The 17,500-nt window shown below is 33.5% G+C and overlaps 2 protein-coding genes across 5 annotated transcripts in view; both read left to right on the forward strand.

The window, feature by feature from the left end:
- The window catches only part of LOC135201614 (uncharacterized), an 18,608-nt gene extending 6,513 nt beyond the window's left edge, over positions 1 to 12,095 (forward strand). For both annotated transcript variants that reach the window (XM_064230672.1, XM_064230671.1), the window contains exons 5-11: positions 1,739 to 1,937; positions 2,782 to 2,867; positions 3,142 to 3,327; positions 6,858 to 7,026; positions 7,518 to 7,576; positions 10,823 to 10,971; positions 11,678 to 12,095. In XM_064230672.1, the coding sequence (XP_064086742.1) occupies positions 1,739 to 1,937; positions 2,782 to 2,867; positions 3,142 to 3,327; positions 6,858 to 7,026; positions 7,518 to 7,576; positions 10,823 to 10,971; positions 11,678 to 11,803 (974 nt within the window). In that variant the 3' untranslated portion in view covers positions 11,804 to 12,095. The remainder of the gene's footprint in view (positions 1 to 1,738; positions 1,938 to 2,781; positions 2,868 to 3,141; positions 3,328 to 6,857; positions 7,027 to 7,517; positions 7,577 to 10,822; positions 10,972 to 11,677) is intronic.
- A 3,068-nt stretch (positions 12,096 to 15,163) lies between these two features.
- The window catches only part of LOC135201615 (uncharacterized), a 20,471-nt gene continuing 18,134 nt past the window's right edge, over positions 15,164 to 17,500 (forward strand). For 2 of the 3 annotated variants that reach the window (XR_010311563.1, XM_064230673.1), the window contains exons 1-2: positions 15,164 to 15,463; positions 16,826 to 16,979. Coding sequence is in view for 2 of the 3 variants with exons in the window: in XM_064230673.1 (XP_064086743.1) it covers positions 16,842 to 16,979 (138 nt within the window). In the remaining variant the exon portion in view is untranslated. Of the gene's footprint in view, positions 15,464 to 16,816; positions 16,980 to 17,500 lie in introns of all 3 variants that reach the window. The other variant, XM_064230674.1, reaches the window with a different exon arrangement.

The raw sequence follows: 17,500 nt of genomic DNA on the forward strand, positions 1-17,500 counted from the left end.
TATATATATATATATATATATATGTATATACTATATATATCTATATATATATAGCTATATATATATATATATATATATATATTTCATATTATATATAAGATATATAGATATATATTATACTATATAGATATATATACTATATCTATAGATATATATATCATCTATATATATATATATATCTATATATCTAGTATATCCTCTATATATCTCATCATCGATCTTTATATCTAGCTATATATATATATATATCATATATATATATATATATCGATATATCTATATATATATATATATCTCGATATATCTATATATATAGTATATATATCTCTATATCTATATTTAGATCTTAATAATATCTTTATCTACTATATAGATATATAGATCTAATCTAATATATAAATATAGATAATATATATATATTAATTATATATAATTATATATGTATTATCTATATATCTATATATATATGTAATATACCTTATCCTACACACAATATATTATATCTAGATATATAATAATATATCTATATTATAATATATATGATATATCTATATATATAATATATATCTATATTATATATATATCATATATATATAATCTATATATATATATATTATATAGATCTAATATCTAGATTATATAGATTATATATATCTATATATATCATTATATATATATATATTATATCTGATTCTCTATATCTATATATAGATATATATATATATCTATAATCTATATATAATATAATCAGATATATAATATATATATATATTATGATTTATATATATAGATAGATAGATAAGATAGGTAAGATAACCATATAAATACCCCAAATATATAATATATAAATTATATATAGATATTATATATATATATATATCTATATATATACAAATATATATCTGTATAACATATGATTACGTATATATATATACACACAGGAAAGATCTATATATATATATATAATATATATTATATATATATATATATATAATATATATATAGAGAGAGAGAGATAAAGAAGAGAGAGAGAGAGAGAGAGAGAGTAGAGAGAGAGAAAGAGAGAAGAGATGAAATATATATATATATATATATTTAAATATATATATTTATATATATATATCTAGATAATAGATCTATAATATAATTATATATATATAGATTATAGATCTAAATAATATAGATATCTATGTTTGTATATTATATATTATATATATATATATGAATAATATGATAGTCTAAATAATATATATATATATATATAATCGATATATATATTTATAGAATAATAATATATATATATATATCTATTCGATATATAGATATATAGATATAATATATATATCTAAATATATATATATATATCTGTAATAAATCTATATATAGATGTATATATATAGCTATATCTATATATAGAAATATATATGATATATAATATATATATAATATTATAATATATATATATATATATATATATATATAAGTTAATAGATAGATTGTTATAGATACATATAAATCACACACAAATATTATATATTATATATATATATCTATATATCTATAAATATATATATCATATATATATATATATATAATATACAGTATTAAATATCTGTATACATGTATACGTATATATACATACACACATATATATATACATACACATATATATAATATACACATATACATATATAAAATAAGTAACATCTCAATGAACTTCCTACCACCACTTCGACAGGTGACTCCGGGGACAAGGGCTGCAAGTACTTCCAGCGTCAGTACGACAGATTCCTGTCAGACCCTGAACCTGACCCCGTGACCCACTACACCAGCGACAAGTTCATTTCCTTCAGGGACGACTATATGTGGAGGCCCAACTGTACCCAGGGCAACGAGTTCGAGGCCAAGCAGTGCAAAGGACCTACCGACGAAGAGAGGTCAGGGAAGGTCAGGGATTGGATTGGAACGTGGAATTTGGGCCAAAAGGTCAAGTGCTGTGGCCTTATATGTCGAGGACATATAAGGTCACTGGAGAAGGTAGATGAAAGTCAAATGGAAGAAGTGGAATATGAAGGGGAATACAGTAAAATGAATGAAAAGAGTTGCAGCTATTGGCTGAAGAGGATGCTGTAAAATAAGTAATGCCTACAGCGCACCACGTGAGGTGCACTGACGGCACTACATCCCTACGAGGGTCAGAAGAGAGGTCAATGTTTCTTTAGTCTGGGGCACAGAGCTGCTGCCAAATGCCAAGCTTTTTTTTCCTGCCAATTTTGTCTCTGATGTAGTTTTGGTATTTCGCCCACTATCGAAGGGGTATTGCCTTCAGTGCACTCACTCGGCGCACTGTAGGTAATACTTAAGGGTCTTTGCAGCGTCCCCTCGGCCCCTAGCAGCAACCTCTTCCATTCCTTTTGCTGTACCTCCGTTTGTTTTCTGTTCCTTCCACCTTACTTTCTCAATGCTTTCCCAACAGTAACGTCTTCCTCCTGTTACACCTTGCAAACCTTCTTACGGTTAATTTCCCTTTCAGCGCTGAATGACCTCATAGGTCCCAGATCTTGGCCTAAATTTGGGCCTAATTTTATTTTCCATGACATTCCACTTCCGAGCAAAATGATGCCAGTTTTTCATTACACTTTTGGGCTCTTACAATCAGTTAAATAATAAAGTGCACTGGTAGATATATTCATTAAAAGATAACCCAAGTGAGGTTGGAAGAAACTGGACATTATCAGTGAATTTCATCATTAGAAATGACTTCTCTCTCTCCACTCGAAGGTGCATTTGTGTGGATCCTTCTGGGAACCGGATCTACGGGTCAGCCTTCTCCTTCCAGAAAGAACTCTATGAGACCATGAACTGCGGTAAGTGGCTAGAGCTCTGGCACTCTCTCCTTGCTATCGTGGTCCCTTGATATACTTATGACCATCTTTCTTCCTAGAAGAGGCAGCCCGATTGCTTCCTTTAGAGTTGAACATATTTCTTTTCGTTTTTACTTTAATTGTATCTGCCAACTGTGACAAAACCTGAACGGGAAGTAGAATAACGATGTAATGCAGCTGATAAACCTTGAACAAAATACATCTCTGACATTCCTGATATTAATAACAATAAGTCGTCCTCCTTCCCTCAAAACAGCCTGTTCCAGAAAGGTCTGGGAGATGAAGCAAGCAGGGGTAACTTCGGTGACTCTCCACTGCGCAGAAAACGGGAACTACGAGCCCCTTCAGTGCGTGGACGGCTGGTGTTATTGCGTGGATCCCATAACGACCGAGACCTACGGCCCGAATCTGCCTGAGGAGGCCATGAATCTCCTTCCCTGCTGTGAGTGACATTTCTTTGCAAAGTGGTTTTAGGTGGTCACTTGGAATCCAGAGGGGGGGATTCGGTCCCAAATCCGTTTATTCAGAGCCTTCAGCTTTTCAGGGCCGTAATATTCAACTTTAAAGCTTTAGCGTCTTTCCAAATGTTTACAAGGCTTGAAGGGCAATTTTAAACAATTACGAAGCAAAAGTACATTCAACTGCTAAATTTGAATGATGTATAAGTTAACATTTATGTGGCCTAGGATGTAAAACTAAGACCGGTGACAAAACTTAATTTTCCAGTTAAAGCAGAAAAAGTATTACGTATTATAAAGGAAAGTCGATACTTTCTAATAAAACGTATCCAGTCAAAGCAGAAAGTTAAAGAACAAGGGGACGTCCAGACCTTCTATTAAAACGTTTCTATTCGAGACAGATGAAGTTATGGTATAAGGGGACGTCCTTACTTTCTACTAAAGTTTCTAATCGAGACAGAGGAAGTTATAGTACAAGGGGACATCCTTACTTTCTCTAAAGTGTCTGATTCGGACAGAGGAAGTTACAGTATAAGGTTACGTCCTTATTTTAATACTAAAGTTTTCTCATCGAGACAGAGGAATTATAGTTTTAAGGGGAACCTCTTACTTTTCTACGAAAGTTTTTCTAATCGAGAACAGAGGAGTTAAGTATAAGATACGTCCTTACTTTCTACTAAAGTTTCTACTCGAGACAGGGAGTTATAGTAATAAGGGGACCTCCTTATTTTATACTAAAAAAGGTGTTTTTTTTCTCCATCGAGAAGAGGAAGTTTATAGTATAGGGGACGTCCTTATATAACTAACGTTTCTAATCGGACAAGAGGAATATAAGAGTAAATGGTAACGTCCTTATTTCATACTAAAGTTTCTAATTCGAGACAGAGGAATTAAGTTTAAGGGGACGTCCTTATTTTTATACTAAAGTTTCTCATAGAGACTTAGAGGAAGTTATAGTTTAAGGGGAACGTCCTTAATTCAAACTAAAGTTTCTAATTCGAGACAGAGGAAGTTATAGTTTTAAGGGGACGTCCCTTACTTTCTACTAAAGTTTCTAAAATCGACAGAGGAAGTTATAGTATAAGGAGACGTCCACCTTACTTTCTACTAAAGTTCTAATCGAGACGGAGAAAGTTATAGTATAAGGGGAGTACGTCCTTATTTTTATACTAGTTTTCTCATCGGACAGAGGAGAGTTTAGTATAAGTGGCCGTCCTTAGTTTATACTAAGTTTCTAATCGAGACAGAGAATATATAGTATAAGGGGACGTCCTTGATTTCATACTACACGTTTCTAATCGAGACAGAGGATTATAGTGTTAAGGACGTCCTTATTTATACTAAGTTTCTAATAGAGACAGAGGAAGTTATAGTTTAAGGGGAGACGTCCTTCTTTCATACTAAAGTTTCTAATCGATACAGAGAAGTTATAGTTTAAGGGGACGTCCTTACTTTCTACTAAGGTTTCTAATCGAGACAGAGAATTTTATTAGTATAGGAGACGTCCTTACTTTCTATAAAGTTTCTAATCGAGGACAGAGAAGTTATAAGTAATAAGGGGACGTCCCTTATTTATATAAATTTTCTCATCGAGACAGAGGAATATATGTATAAAGGGACGGTCCTTAAAATTTCATACTAAAGTTTCTAATCGAGACAGATAGAAGTTATAGTGTATGGGGACGTCCTTATTTTATACTAAAGTGTTTCTCATCGAGACGAGGAAGTTATTAGTTTAAGTGGGACGTCCTTATTCATACTAAGTTTTCTAATCGAGACAGAGGAAGTTATAGTTTAAGCGGGACGTCCCTTACTTCTACTAAAGTGTTCTAATCGAGACGAGTCACGTTATAGTAATAGGGGGACGTCCTTATTTCATAGACTAAGTTTTCTATCGGACAGTGAGGGAATTATCGTTTAAGGGACGTCCTTACTTTCTACTAAAGTTTCTAATCGAGACAGAGGAAGTTATAGTATAAGGGGACGTCCTTATTTCATACTAAAGTTTCTCATCGAGACAGAGGAAGTTATAGTATAAGGGGACGTCCTTATTTCATACTAAAGTTTCTAATCGAGACAGAGGAAGTTATAGTTTAAGGGGACGTCCTTACTTTCTACTAAAGTTTCTAATCGAGACAGAGGAAGTTGCAGTATAAGGGGACATCCTTATTTTATACTAGAGTTTCTAATCGAGACAGAGGAAGTTATAGTATAAGGGGTATAAGGGGACATCCTTATTTTATACTAAAGTTTCTAATCGAGACAGAAAAAGTTATAGTATAAGGGAACATCCTTATTTTATACTAAAGTTTCTAATCGAGACAGAGGAAGTTATAGTATAAGGGGACGTCCTTATTTTATACTAAAGTTTCTAATCGAGACAGAGGAAGTTATAGTATAAGGGGACGTCCTTATTTTATACTAAAGTTTCTAATCGAGACAGAGGAAGTTACAGTATAAGGAGACATCCTTATTTCATACTAAAGTTTCTAATCGAGACAGAGGAAGTTATAGTTTAAGGGGACGTCCTTATTTTATACTAAAATTTCTAATCGAGACAGAGGAAGTTACAGTATAAGGGGACATCCTTATTTCATACTAAAGTTTCTAATCGAGACAGAGGAAGTTATAGTTTAAGAGGACATCCTTATTTCATACTAAACTTTCTAATCGAGACAGAGGAAGTTATAGTATAAGGGGACGTCCTTACTTTCTACTAAAGTTTCTAATCGAGACAGAGGAAGTTACAGTATAAGGGGACGTCCTTATTTTATACTAAAGTTTCTAATCGAGACAGAGGAAGTGATAGTATAAGGGGACGTCCTTATTTCATACTAAAACTTTCTAATTGAGACAGAGGAATTTTTAGTTATAGTTTTAAGGGGACTGTCCTATTTTAGTACAAAGTTTCTAATCGAGACAGAGGAAGTTATAGTATAAGGGGACGTCCTTACTTTCTACTAAAGTTTCTAATCGAGACAGAGGAAGTTGCAGTATAAGGGGACATCCTTATTTCATACTAAACTTTCTAATCGAGACAGAGGAAGTTATAGTTTAAGGGGACGTCCTTATTTTATACTAAAGTTTCTAATCGAGACAGAGGAAGTTACAGTATAAGGGGACATCCTTATTTTATACTAAAGTTTCTAATCGAGACAGAGGAAGTTACAGTATAAGGGGATGTCCTTACTTTCTACTAAAGTTTTTAATCGAGACAGAGGAAGTTACAGTATAAGGGGACGTCCTTATTTTATACTAAAGTTTCTAATCGAGACAGAGGAAGTTACAGTATAAGGGGACGTCCTTACTTTCTACTAAAGTTTCTAATCTAGACAGAGGAAGTTATAGTACAAGGGGGACGTCCATGCCTTCTATTAAAACGTTCCCCATCTAGAAAGAGAAAGTTACAGTGCCCGGGGGGGGGGGGGGGGGGGGGGGGGGGGGGTGGGGGGGGGGGAGCTGTGTGCGTCCTTACTTACAAAGAGAACGGTTTCAAGAACCTTTTTCGTTTCAGACGACGAGGCGAAAATTGGAGGTCAATATCTCAGGCGATGTGAGAGCGAGTTTCACGGATTCGCAACCCTCGCAGACCTGCTGAAATCGAAGGGGGTTCAGCCCCCTTCTACCAACCTTAACTGCGACCCAGATGGATCCTATGGCCCCATACAGTTTGATGGCAAAATGTGAGTAGTGAGAACTACTTTTAATAATTTCGTGATTATTTTTCAAGGAAAGAGTGCAAAGATAACAGTCGTCATTTCGTATGTTACGGTACATGTTTGCTATGAATAACTTTTCAAGTTTATTTTACTGATATAAATTACTAACAGAAGTTTATTTTCAAATTATGACCTAAATTCAGATCTTTTGCTTTCAAAGGTAAAATGTACGTACTCAGAATTTTGTTAAGAATAATTTCGACCTTAATTCAACTAATTTTGCTGTGTTGCTGATGCACCTAAGCTTAAAGTTCATGAAGTTTTAGCACTTAATGGTCGTTGACTTGCTTCGATTCTGTGATATGTGTGTGATAAGTCTCCGACATGTGTTTGAGACATGTTCTACTATAAAGCAGATGCACCTAAACTTGAAGATTATTAAACTCCAAATTTTTGCTATTTTTCTTTCCTGCACTGAAATGAGGAATCTTTTTTGTTAATTTAATTTTCTGTAGGTATCGTTGCTATGACAAGTACAAGGAGTCAATCTGGAACCCGGCTGGGGATGGCTGCCGTAAGTATTATTTTATCTAAATTTCCAAGGCGCCTGTTTTGACATTTTAAAGTTAACACTGATGTTCGAAAGTCCTTGTTTATTTTACATAGTAGTAATATATTTTACTATACGATTGTGGATCTTTATGACATAAATTGTTCTTCATGAGATTGATTGGTAATGTTTTGGCAGCCACTATTATTATTATCATTATTATTATTATTATTTTATATTTATTTATTTTTTTTTTTTTGCTTTATCACAGTCCTCCAATTCGACTGGGTGGTATTTATAGTTGGGGTTGGGGTTCCGGGTTGGTTGCATCCTGCCTCCTTATGGATTTCCATTCCACTTTTCTTACTATGTGCACCGTTTCTAGGATCACACTTCAGCATCTAGTTTTTCCAGATTCTTTTTCAGGGATCTTGGGATCGTGCCTACTGGCATATCCCATATCCTTCTTATTTCTATTTTCAGACCTTGATACTTATCCCTTTTTTCCCTCTCTTTCTCTTCAACTCTGGTGTCCCATGGTATTGCGACATCAATGAGTGATACTTTTCTTCTTGATTTTGTTTTGTCAATCAACGTCACGTCTGGTCTGTTTGCACGTATCAACCCTATCTGTTCTGATACCATAGTCCCAGAGGATCTTTGCCTGATCGTTTTCTATCACTCCCTCAGGTTGGTGCTCGTACCACTTAGTACTTGCAGGTCTCACGAGGTTCTCATTCCACTTGCATGGGTCTCATTTTTCGTATTGCACTTCCTACATATGGGAGAGATGTTATTTCCATCTATCGTTCTTTGGATATATCCAGTTCTTAGGGCCTGATCTTGTGCCGCTGTTATCATCTTCAGTTTCCTTCTTTAGCTCTCCCCTCTGTAACCATTTGCCATGGTGTCATCGCTGGCCAGTTTCTTTTAGTTCTGTTCTACATGTATTGTCCGTGCATTGGTTTGTTGTGCCATTCCTCTGTTCTGTTTGTCATTCTCCTGTCTCTGTATATTTCTGGGTCTTCGTCTACTTTTATCACTCCTTCTTCCCATGCACTCTTGAGCCACTCGTCTTCACTGGTTTTTCAGATATTTGCCAAAGTGTCTGTTCTCGATGTTGGACGCAGTCCCTCTATGCTTAGTAGTCCTCTCCCTCCTTCTTTCGTGTTATGTATAGTCTGTCCGTATTTGCTCTTGGGTGTAGTGCTTTGTGTATTGTCATATGGTCCTGGTTTTCTGATCTATGCTGCGGAGTTCTGCCTTCGTCCATTCACTATTCCTGCGCTGTATCTGATTATGGCACTGCCCATGTGTTTATGGCTTTTATCATATTTCCGGCATTGAGTTTTGACTTGAGTATCACCTTGAGTCTCTGCATATATTCTTTCCTGATTGTGTCCTTCATCTCTTGGTGTTTTATATCCCTTCCTTCCATTATTCCCAGGTATTTGTATCCAGTCTTATCTATGTGTTTGAAGTTGCTCCCATCTGGAAGCTTTATCCTTTCAGTTCTCGTTATTTTGCCTTTTTGTATGTTGACTAAGGCGCATTTTTCTATTCCAAACTCCATCCTGATGTCCCCAGATACAATCCTTACATCTGGATTCGGGTATCTATTTCCTTGATGCTCTTACCATACAGTTTTGATGTCGTCCATGAACATCAGATGGTTGATTCTGTTGCCTCTTTTCTTGAGTTGGTACCCGGCATCCATCTTCTGTAGTACTTTTGTCATGGGAATCATCAGGTTCATTATAGTTATTATTCTATTATGTTTCTATTATTATTATTATTATTATTATTATTATTCAACTAAGGAACCTTTGTAACGAGGCTATAATATTGACATTTAGAAGCCACTGTAGTGTTAGAAATACATATTTTCTGTACAAGGTTAAAAATCACGTCATTTTTAACCTTGTCCAATTATTTTTTAATACTACTGTGGCTTTAATTGTCACTATTATTATTATTATTATTATTATTATTATTATTATTATTATTATTATTATTATTATTATTATTATTATTATTATTATTATTATTATTATTATTATTATTATTATTGTTATTATTATTATTCAGAAGATGACACCTATTCGTATGGAACAAGCCCACCAAAGGGGCCACTGACTTGAAATTCAAGGTTCCAAAAAATATGGTGTTCATTAGGTAGAAGTAAGAGAAGGTAAAAGGGGAAAAACAGGAAGAAGAGATAGATTTATTACAAAAATAACGAATAAATAAACAGATAAAAATGTATTAAAATGCAAGGAGAGTTGTGGGTATCATTGCAATTGTTTTTGTCTGTTGCTAATTGGTAGATTTTTTTTTAATAGATAAGCATACACCTCATCATTCTCTGGGCAGATTTTGATGCACTAGAAAAGAAAATTATTTTGGGATTTAGTCGATTTAGTCTCATTTTACTTAAAATTTTGGTTTAATTCAAAATGAGAAAAACGAATTTACTGAAAAACCAAATGCTCTTTTTTGAAGGGAAGTTATAAAGAGCAGGAATGTGATATATATATATATATATATATATATATATATATATTATATATATATATATGAACTGGTGATGTGAAGTAGAGGATATACGTGGAAAATAATAGAACGATTCAATGCAAATTAGTAAACAGGTAGATATTTACGAGTTCTTACGTAAACAGCTGTAAGAAATGTCAAAATAATAATAATAATAATAATAATAATAATAATAATAATAATAATAATAATAATAATAATAATAATAATAATAATAATAATAATAATAATATACACAACAAACAAGATGTATTTATGAAATGCAATGTCTCAAGAATTGCTCACGTTCTGTATGACCTTTGACCTTAAATACTATAACCTTGGTCTTGAAGTCAGTCTACTAATTGTCTACTGGCAATCTTCTTAGGCACGAAGATATGGTAATTCAGTTGTGTTCCACATAGGAAAATGAAAATGGTTAATCTCAGAAAATGCCCAACAGTTTCGTCCTCCAATGGACCTCTTCTTGGTGCGATTATTATTGTTTCATAAAGTTTTAAAGTTAAGTCTAAGGTTCATTCCTTATATGACCTCAGACCTTCGAACTTGACCCTACCACGTAATATCTTGAACTCCAGTCCCCCCAAAAAAGATAAACAAGAAGTCTAAAAATCATGGTAGCAAAATTATTTTATTTAAAACAAAAGACCCATTTTACCTTAGCAGAGATCGTCAGGAAGATAAGTCAGTCCTTTCGTGTTTGTCTGTGCTTTGCAGAATGTGTCAGGGACGTCGAGACCTTCAAGGAATACGGACTGACGATCGATGTGGACTGCCAAGTCAATTCGGGCATGTACGCCCAAATTCAACATAGGGGCGGGACGGTTTACTGCGCTGACGAAGATGGGGTTCGTACAGGACCCAGGGTGAGCATTCTCTCTCTCTCTCTCTCTCTCTCTCTCTCTCTCTCTCTCTCTCTTCCCAAGTCCTTTTTCCCCTCTGGTCGCGAGCAACAGCCGCCCACTAACAGCTTAAAACATTAACCGTAGTTTAAGGATGTAAAGGTCCATGTCATCTCTTTCTTGGCCCAAGATCGAATCCATGACTTACGTATGTAGTTTATAATATATATATATATTATATATATTATATATATATATATATATATGTGTGTGTGTATAAAATATATATATATATATATATATATATATATATATATATATATAATATATATATATGTCCAAGTTCTTCTTGAATAGCATAAGACAGGAATATTCTGTATTTCCAACCCTCTCCACCATAGCTGACGATCTCACAAGATTATACATTCTTATATATATATATATATATATATATATATATATATATATATTATATATATATATATATAATATATATACGTATATATATATATATATATATATATATATAAATACATATACCTAAATATATATATATATATATATATATATATATATATATATAAAATAAATATATATATTATTAACAGCATAAAACAGGATCTTCAGCATTGCCAACCCACTCTCCAATACAGCATAGCCATGAATAATTCTCGCATCAACTAACTAGAGACCTCACGCGACCTGCAAATATATTTCTCGTTCCCCACAGGTTTACGACAAATACGAGGGCTACCTTGAATGCGCATCGTCACTCAGATGCCAAGCAGGTATCCTCACCAACTGCCCAAATTCCTGCAACAACTGCCCGCCCGAAGCCTACACAAAGTACCAGTAAGGAAGGAGAGACTGATCAAGGAGGCTGGGATATATATTCAGTGGGATCCGTCTTCAAAGTTTTTGCGTCAATAATGATTTGGTTAGCTTTGGCTAAGTGAGGTAGGGTTAGGTTGGGTCAGGTTAGATATGGAATAGTTGGTTTCCCTTTTGGGAGGTTGGTTCATAAGATAATCATGGCTAAGCAAGTTACTATGAGATTCAGGGCCTCTGTAACACGGTTTTTTCGCAATAACTTTTTATCTATGCATTTCATAAATATAACGCTTATTCAGAATACATTTATATCAACACATAAATTTTTGACTGTATTCTGCATACGTAGGTTGAATAAATTTGGTACTTATAATGTAAAAGTGACGATTTTCGAAGTCGGGCCAACTTACTCAGAGAAAAGGTTCCGAACGCACTCGTTACGCAACTTATGACAGTACAACTTCCCTTTTTCTAGATGGCTGATTGGCTATACGTAACGAAGGCTAGACCTCTGACAACAATGACATAAAAATTTAAATACAAGCAAAGCAGTACACCTTTATGAACTCTGAACCTCTCCACTGATAATTGTCATAATGAACAAACCAACAAAATATGTTAATAAATACAAACCCACTTCGATTATTAGTCTAACTCCCAAAATAAGTGTCCTAAGAAATTACAGTCTACTTTATAGGTCACAATCAGATTGACAAGATGTAGGGTAATATTGGTAATTTTCAAAAACATAGTAGACAGCTTGATTTGATAACTGCTATATCCAATGCCAAGCAATTTTTATTTTTTGGCTATCTACCTATTTACTGAAAAAAAAAAAAAATAGCCGGTACCGTATTTTGGCTTTAAACCTTCACCAATAATTATCGTCAGAATGATGACTACATGACGCTCCACCCACTTTGGCCTCGTTATAATTCAGGATAACACTGAAGGCTATCATGGGCATTGTTGGATTAGAAAATTTAACTCCTGGCTATAAAAACTCATTTCTCGAGTAGTTGTAAGAAATGCTAAATGATCCTCAAGAATCCCAGCAGTTGGCCTAAACGTTTACTCCTATTACTGCTGCTGCGGCGGCACTACTGCTACAGTAGTATTACTACGCTAGCACAGATACCCCACCCACTTCTATGTATCGTTCCGCCATTCATAAAGTCTTTATATCCAACACGGTCGTACGGCCTACAGAAGAAGAAGAAAATTATATCGGATGATTCGTTGGTCTGCTGGAGATTTTAGCACATATAAGCTTGTATTTACTTTGGATAAAAATCTTATTTTAACAAAAATAGTTATATAAAGAATGTTTACATACAATCTCTCTCTTTCCCTCTCTCTTGGGGGCATAGTGAATAGTTAATGGAAATGTTCAAAATCCTGAATGACATTACAAGTATTATAATCACGTTATTCTAAATACAGATCAGACCATAAACATTGGATTTAAACTAGAAACTGAATAATTACCTATTCAGGCTACAGTAAGCGTAGCCACGGGCTTTTTCTTGACTGTATAAAGTTGTAAGTCGTAAGACAAATGCAGTTTTGCAACCACGGGGACAATTCCAAATCCTGTTAGCCATTCTAGACTGCTATGGGTTTCAGAGCCGATGAAACAAATTGAATGAGTTTCTGTCTTGTGGATGGGCGGGGCAACATTTCGTAAAACGCTGTGTTTACCTTGCTTACGTAGTGAATGTTTTTCGACTCTTGGCTCGTTATCATTGGCCATGGCGTCGGCTAGATAATTTTTACTCTATAAAAATCAAAACTATCGGGTTTAGGTTATTGGTAATGGTGACAAAATTTGTGTGCGGTTGTACAATATACATATGTCAACTTTCAGCTACATCCGATGCTTTGATAAGGAGCAAAGTCCAAAAAACCGTGTTACAGAGGCCCTGAATCTCATAGTAGTTGAGTAAAAGTTTGGTTGAAATATAGGACCATGTCAAAATTAGCCAACCCACTATTTTTCAAGACAATATTATATCACTTTGCATTGTGTATATATATATATATATATATATATTATATATATATATATATATATATTATAACATTATAATAATATATATATATATATATATATTATATATATATATATATATATATATATATATATATATATATATATATATTATCATAATATGTATATCTATAAATATGTAAATCAAAGTGATACAATATTGTCTTGAAAATACTGTGGGTTCGCTAATCTTGGCATGATCAGAAAATTAACCATGGTTAAGCACATTATTCTGGTACAAGATTGGTTAAAATTAATACAGGTTAGAAAATTTGGTGTGGTAAGATTCTCATTATGAAAATAGGTTACAGGTTGATTTATGATTAGAGAAAAAATAATGTATCCAAAAATTGAGATTACTTTATTCAAATTTTGTTAGAGAAGGTAAGGGTTGGTAAGGTAAATCTAGAGTTGGGAAAATGTTAAGATTTGGTAAATTTAATTTTAGGAAGCTATCATAGGGGAGAGTTAGATTAGAAGGAAAGTTATGTTTGGGACTTCAAGGTCAGTTTAGGTGAAGTTAAACTTGGGAAAACAAGATAGGGTCAAGTGAGAATTAAGATTTGGATGGTAATATTATGGTGGCTTAAAAAAGATTTAATTATTAAGTTACACTCCTTTTCCCCTTGAATTGGACTCTCTCTCTCTCTCTCTCTCTCTCTCTCTCTCTCTCTCTCTCTCTCTCTCTCTCTCTCTCCTACATATAGACTTAACAATGAGTTGATAACAGTAATGAAACAATACTCTCGTTGATTGTGTGTTTGTATCGATTTTTTTATAATGTAACTATGTTAAATCATTCTGAGTTCCAATGTACGAATAAATTTCTTGACAGATAAAAGAAAAATCTTTCATTTGATTAACCATCTACGGGCCTCTCTCTCTCTCTCTCTCTCTCTCTCTCTCTCTCTCTCTCTCTCTCTCTCTCTAACCACAATCAATGCTTGCAAGCTCATACATTCCTGCATACATATCTGAACTTATTCTTGAAGTGTCACTTGATAAACCAATTGCAGGCCTCTGTCTGTCTGTCTGTCTGTCTGTCTGTCTGTCTGTCTGTCTGTCTCGGTCTGTCTGTCTGTCTCTATCTCTCTCTCGCTCTCTCTCTCTCTCTCTCGCTCTGTCTTTCTGTCTGTCTGTCTGTCTATCTGTCTGCCTCTCTCTCTCTCTCTCTCAAAGAATAAATGCTTGCAAGCGTATACATGCGTGCATGCATATCACACAACTGAAGTTATTTTTTGAAATGTCACAGCAAGATACCAGTACTCGAGGAGAGAGTTCGCCTTATCTATGCCCGAATCGTTATCTGAATAACTGCGATGCCCAACGAGGCATATAATGCACTCTGGTTAGGCAGTCAGCATTAAGATATTAAGACATTCAAATGACTATCCGCAGCAGAGCTTCATTTCGCCCATGAGGTCAGAAGGTTTTGAAAGTCTGAAAGAATTTTTGGAGCATTTATAGTTTGAAAAGAAATTGAGATCGAAGGTTTTATTTTTTTATTTTTTTGGGTGGAGCTCGACGTATGAGGAAGCAGGAAGGTATATAAAGGACTTGTCTTGACTCGTCGAAAGGAACTTGTTTTCAAACAAAAGTCCTTAAGAATCAGAAGGATACTGTTTTCTAGTGGCAGTAAGTATCTGCAGTTATTATTATTATTATTATTATTATTATTATTATTATTATTATTATTATTATTATTATTATTATTATTATTATTTTCATAGTTGCATGCGGGTAATGGAGAAACAGTTATATATATGGGTACAAATATATTTAAAAATAAAGATGAACAAGATTTAATTTTTAAATAATTGTACCCGTACCTATCTGTGGATTTGATTTGTTTTCATCCTTATTATTATTATTATTATTATTATTATTATTATTATTATTATTATTATTATTATTATTATTATTATTATTATTATTATTAGACTTTAAATTTGGATTCCAAATAATTCTGTTTAGATGTATACCTAGAAATAAATCAAGCCATAATTTATTAGATTATAATTCCTGTTTCTTTTTTTGAGTGACTGGATTAGGTTTCCTATTCCAAATATAACTACAAATTTATTGAAGCATTTTTATTTACAACATTCAGATATATCCTAATTCCAAAGTTTAAACTTTTTTGTCGTTTGAGGGCTGTTTATTCTTGTTGGATTTTTAAAGTTGTATTGCCAATATTTAAATTAAAAGATTTAATACAAATATGAACTTGACACAAATTCTTGAGTCATTATAGGATATGAATACAACCATGAAATAATTTTTACCAATTTTTAGACTAAATATGAATTCAATAACTGGTCTTTCCAAAACTTTTGTTGTGGTAAAATAGTTGTATTTTTAGAAATATATCAGCTTAAATATAAAATAATTTTCAGTTTTTTTTTAGTGACCAGGCAAATTTTTTTTTTGAGTCATTGCAGGATCTGAACACAAACATGAAATCATTTCTATCCATGCTTAGGCTAAGCCTGACTTCAAGAATTGGTCTTTCCAAAGCTTGCTGTTGTGGATAAAATCCTAGAAATAAATGAAGCCTGTTCAGAAAATCATTCAATTTATTTTCAGTGACCAGGCAATTTTTTTGTCATTACAGTACCTGAGACAGACGAGAAATAATTTTTATCCATGTTTAGGCTAAGCCTGAAATCAAAAGCGGTTTTTCCAAAGCTTGTTGTTGTAGATAAAGTTCCAGAAATAAATGAAGCCTGTTCAGGAAATAATTCAATTTATTTTGAGTGACCAGGTAATTTTTTTTATTTTTGGAGTCATTGCACGATCTGAACACAAAAGGGAATCATTTTTACCCATGTTTAGGCTAAGCATAACTTCAAAAGTGGTCTTTCCAAAGCTTGCTGTTGTGGATAAAACCCTAGAAATAAATCAAGCCTATTCAGAAAATAATTCAATTTATTTTGAGTGTCCAGGCAAAAAAAAAAAAAAAAAAAAAAAGAAACATCTTTTTCTGAGTCATTACAGGATTTAAACAGCAGACATGAAAGACCTTAGACCACTGAAGCTGACATTCGGTTTAATTCTCATCATGGCCTCTGGTCCACTACTATCCACCACTCTGGGTAGAGACCACGGACTGAAAGAGTTCAAGAACTTGATGAAGAACGACACAGAAAAAGTAAGAATACTTTTTTGTTTCATCCATATTTTTAGATATTGACTCCCACCACACTCAAGGTTCTTTTTTTTGGCGCCCCTTCGGCCTTTAGCTGCAACCCTTTTCATTCTTTTTACAGTACTTCTGTCCCCATTCCCTTTCTTCCATCTTACTTTCCACCCTCTCCTAACAAATGATTCGTAGTGCAACTGCTTTGAGGTTTCTCCTGTTACACCTTTTAAAAATTTTTAGCTCTCAATTTCCGTTTCCGCTCTGAATGACCGTATAGGTCCCAGCGCTTGGCCGTTGACCTAAAATCCATATAATTTTCTATTCCACAATACGTCTTAGTCCCTTCCCAAAAATTCATTTAAATTAAATCCCAAATGAAAAAGTAAGAATGATATTTGTTTTTATCCACCAGACACCTTAGTCCCAATTCATTTAAATCCATTTCAGATTTTGGTATTCAAGAAGAATATTCAACTTAGATATTTTTGTTTTTCACTTATGATAATTATTTAGATATCCGTCCTTGGTTA

Source organism: Macrobrachium nipponense, chromosome 28 (genome assembly GCF_015104395.2).
Source record: "Macrobrachium nipponense isolate FS-2020 chromosome 28, ASM1510439v2, whole genome shotgun sequence".
In the NCBI taxonomy this organism is placed as follows: Eukaryota; Metazoa; Arthropoda; class Malacostraca; order Decapoda; family Palaemonidae; genus Macrobrachium; species Macrobrachium nipponense.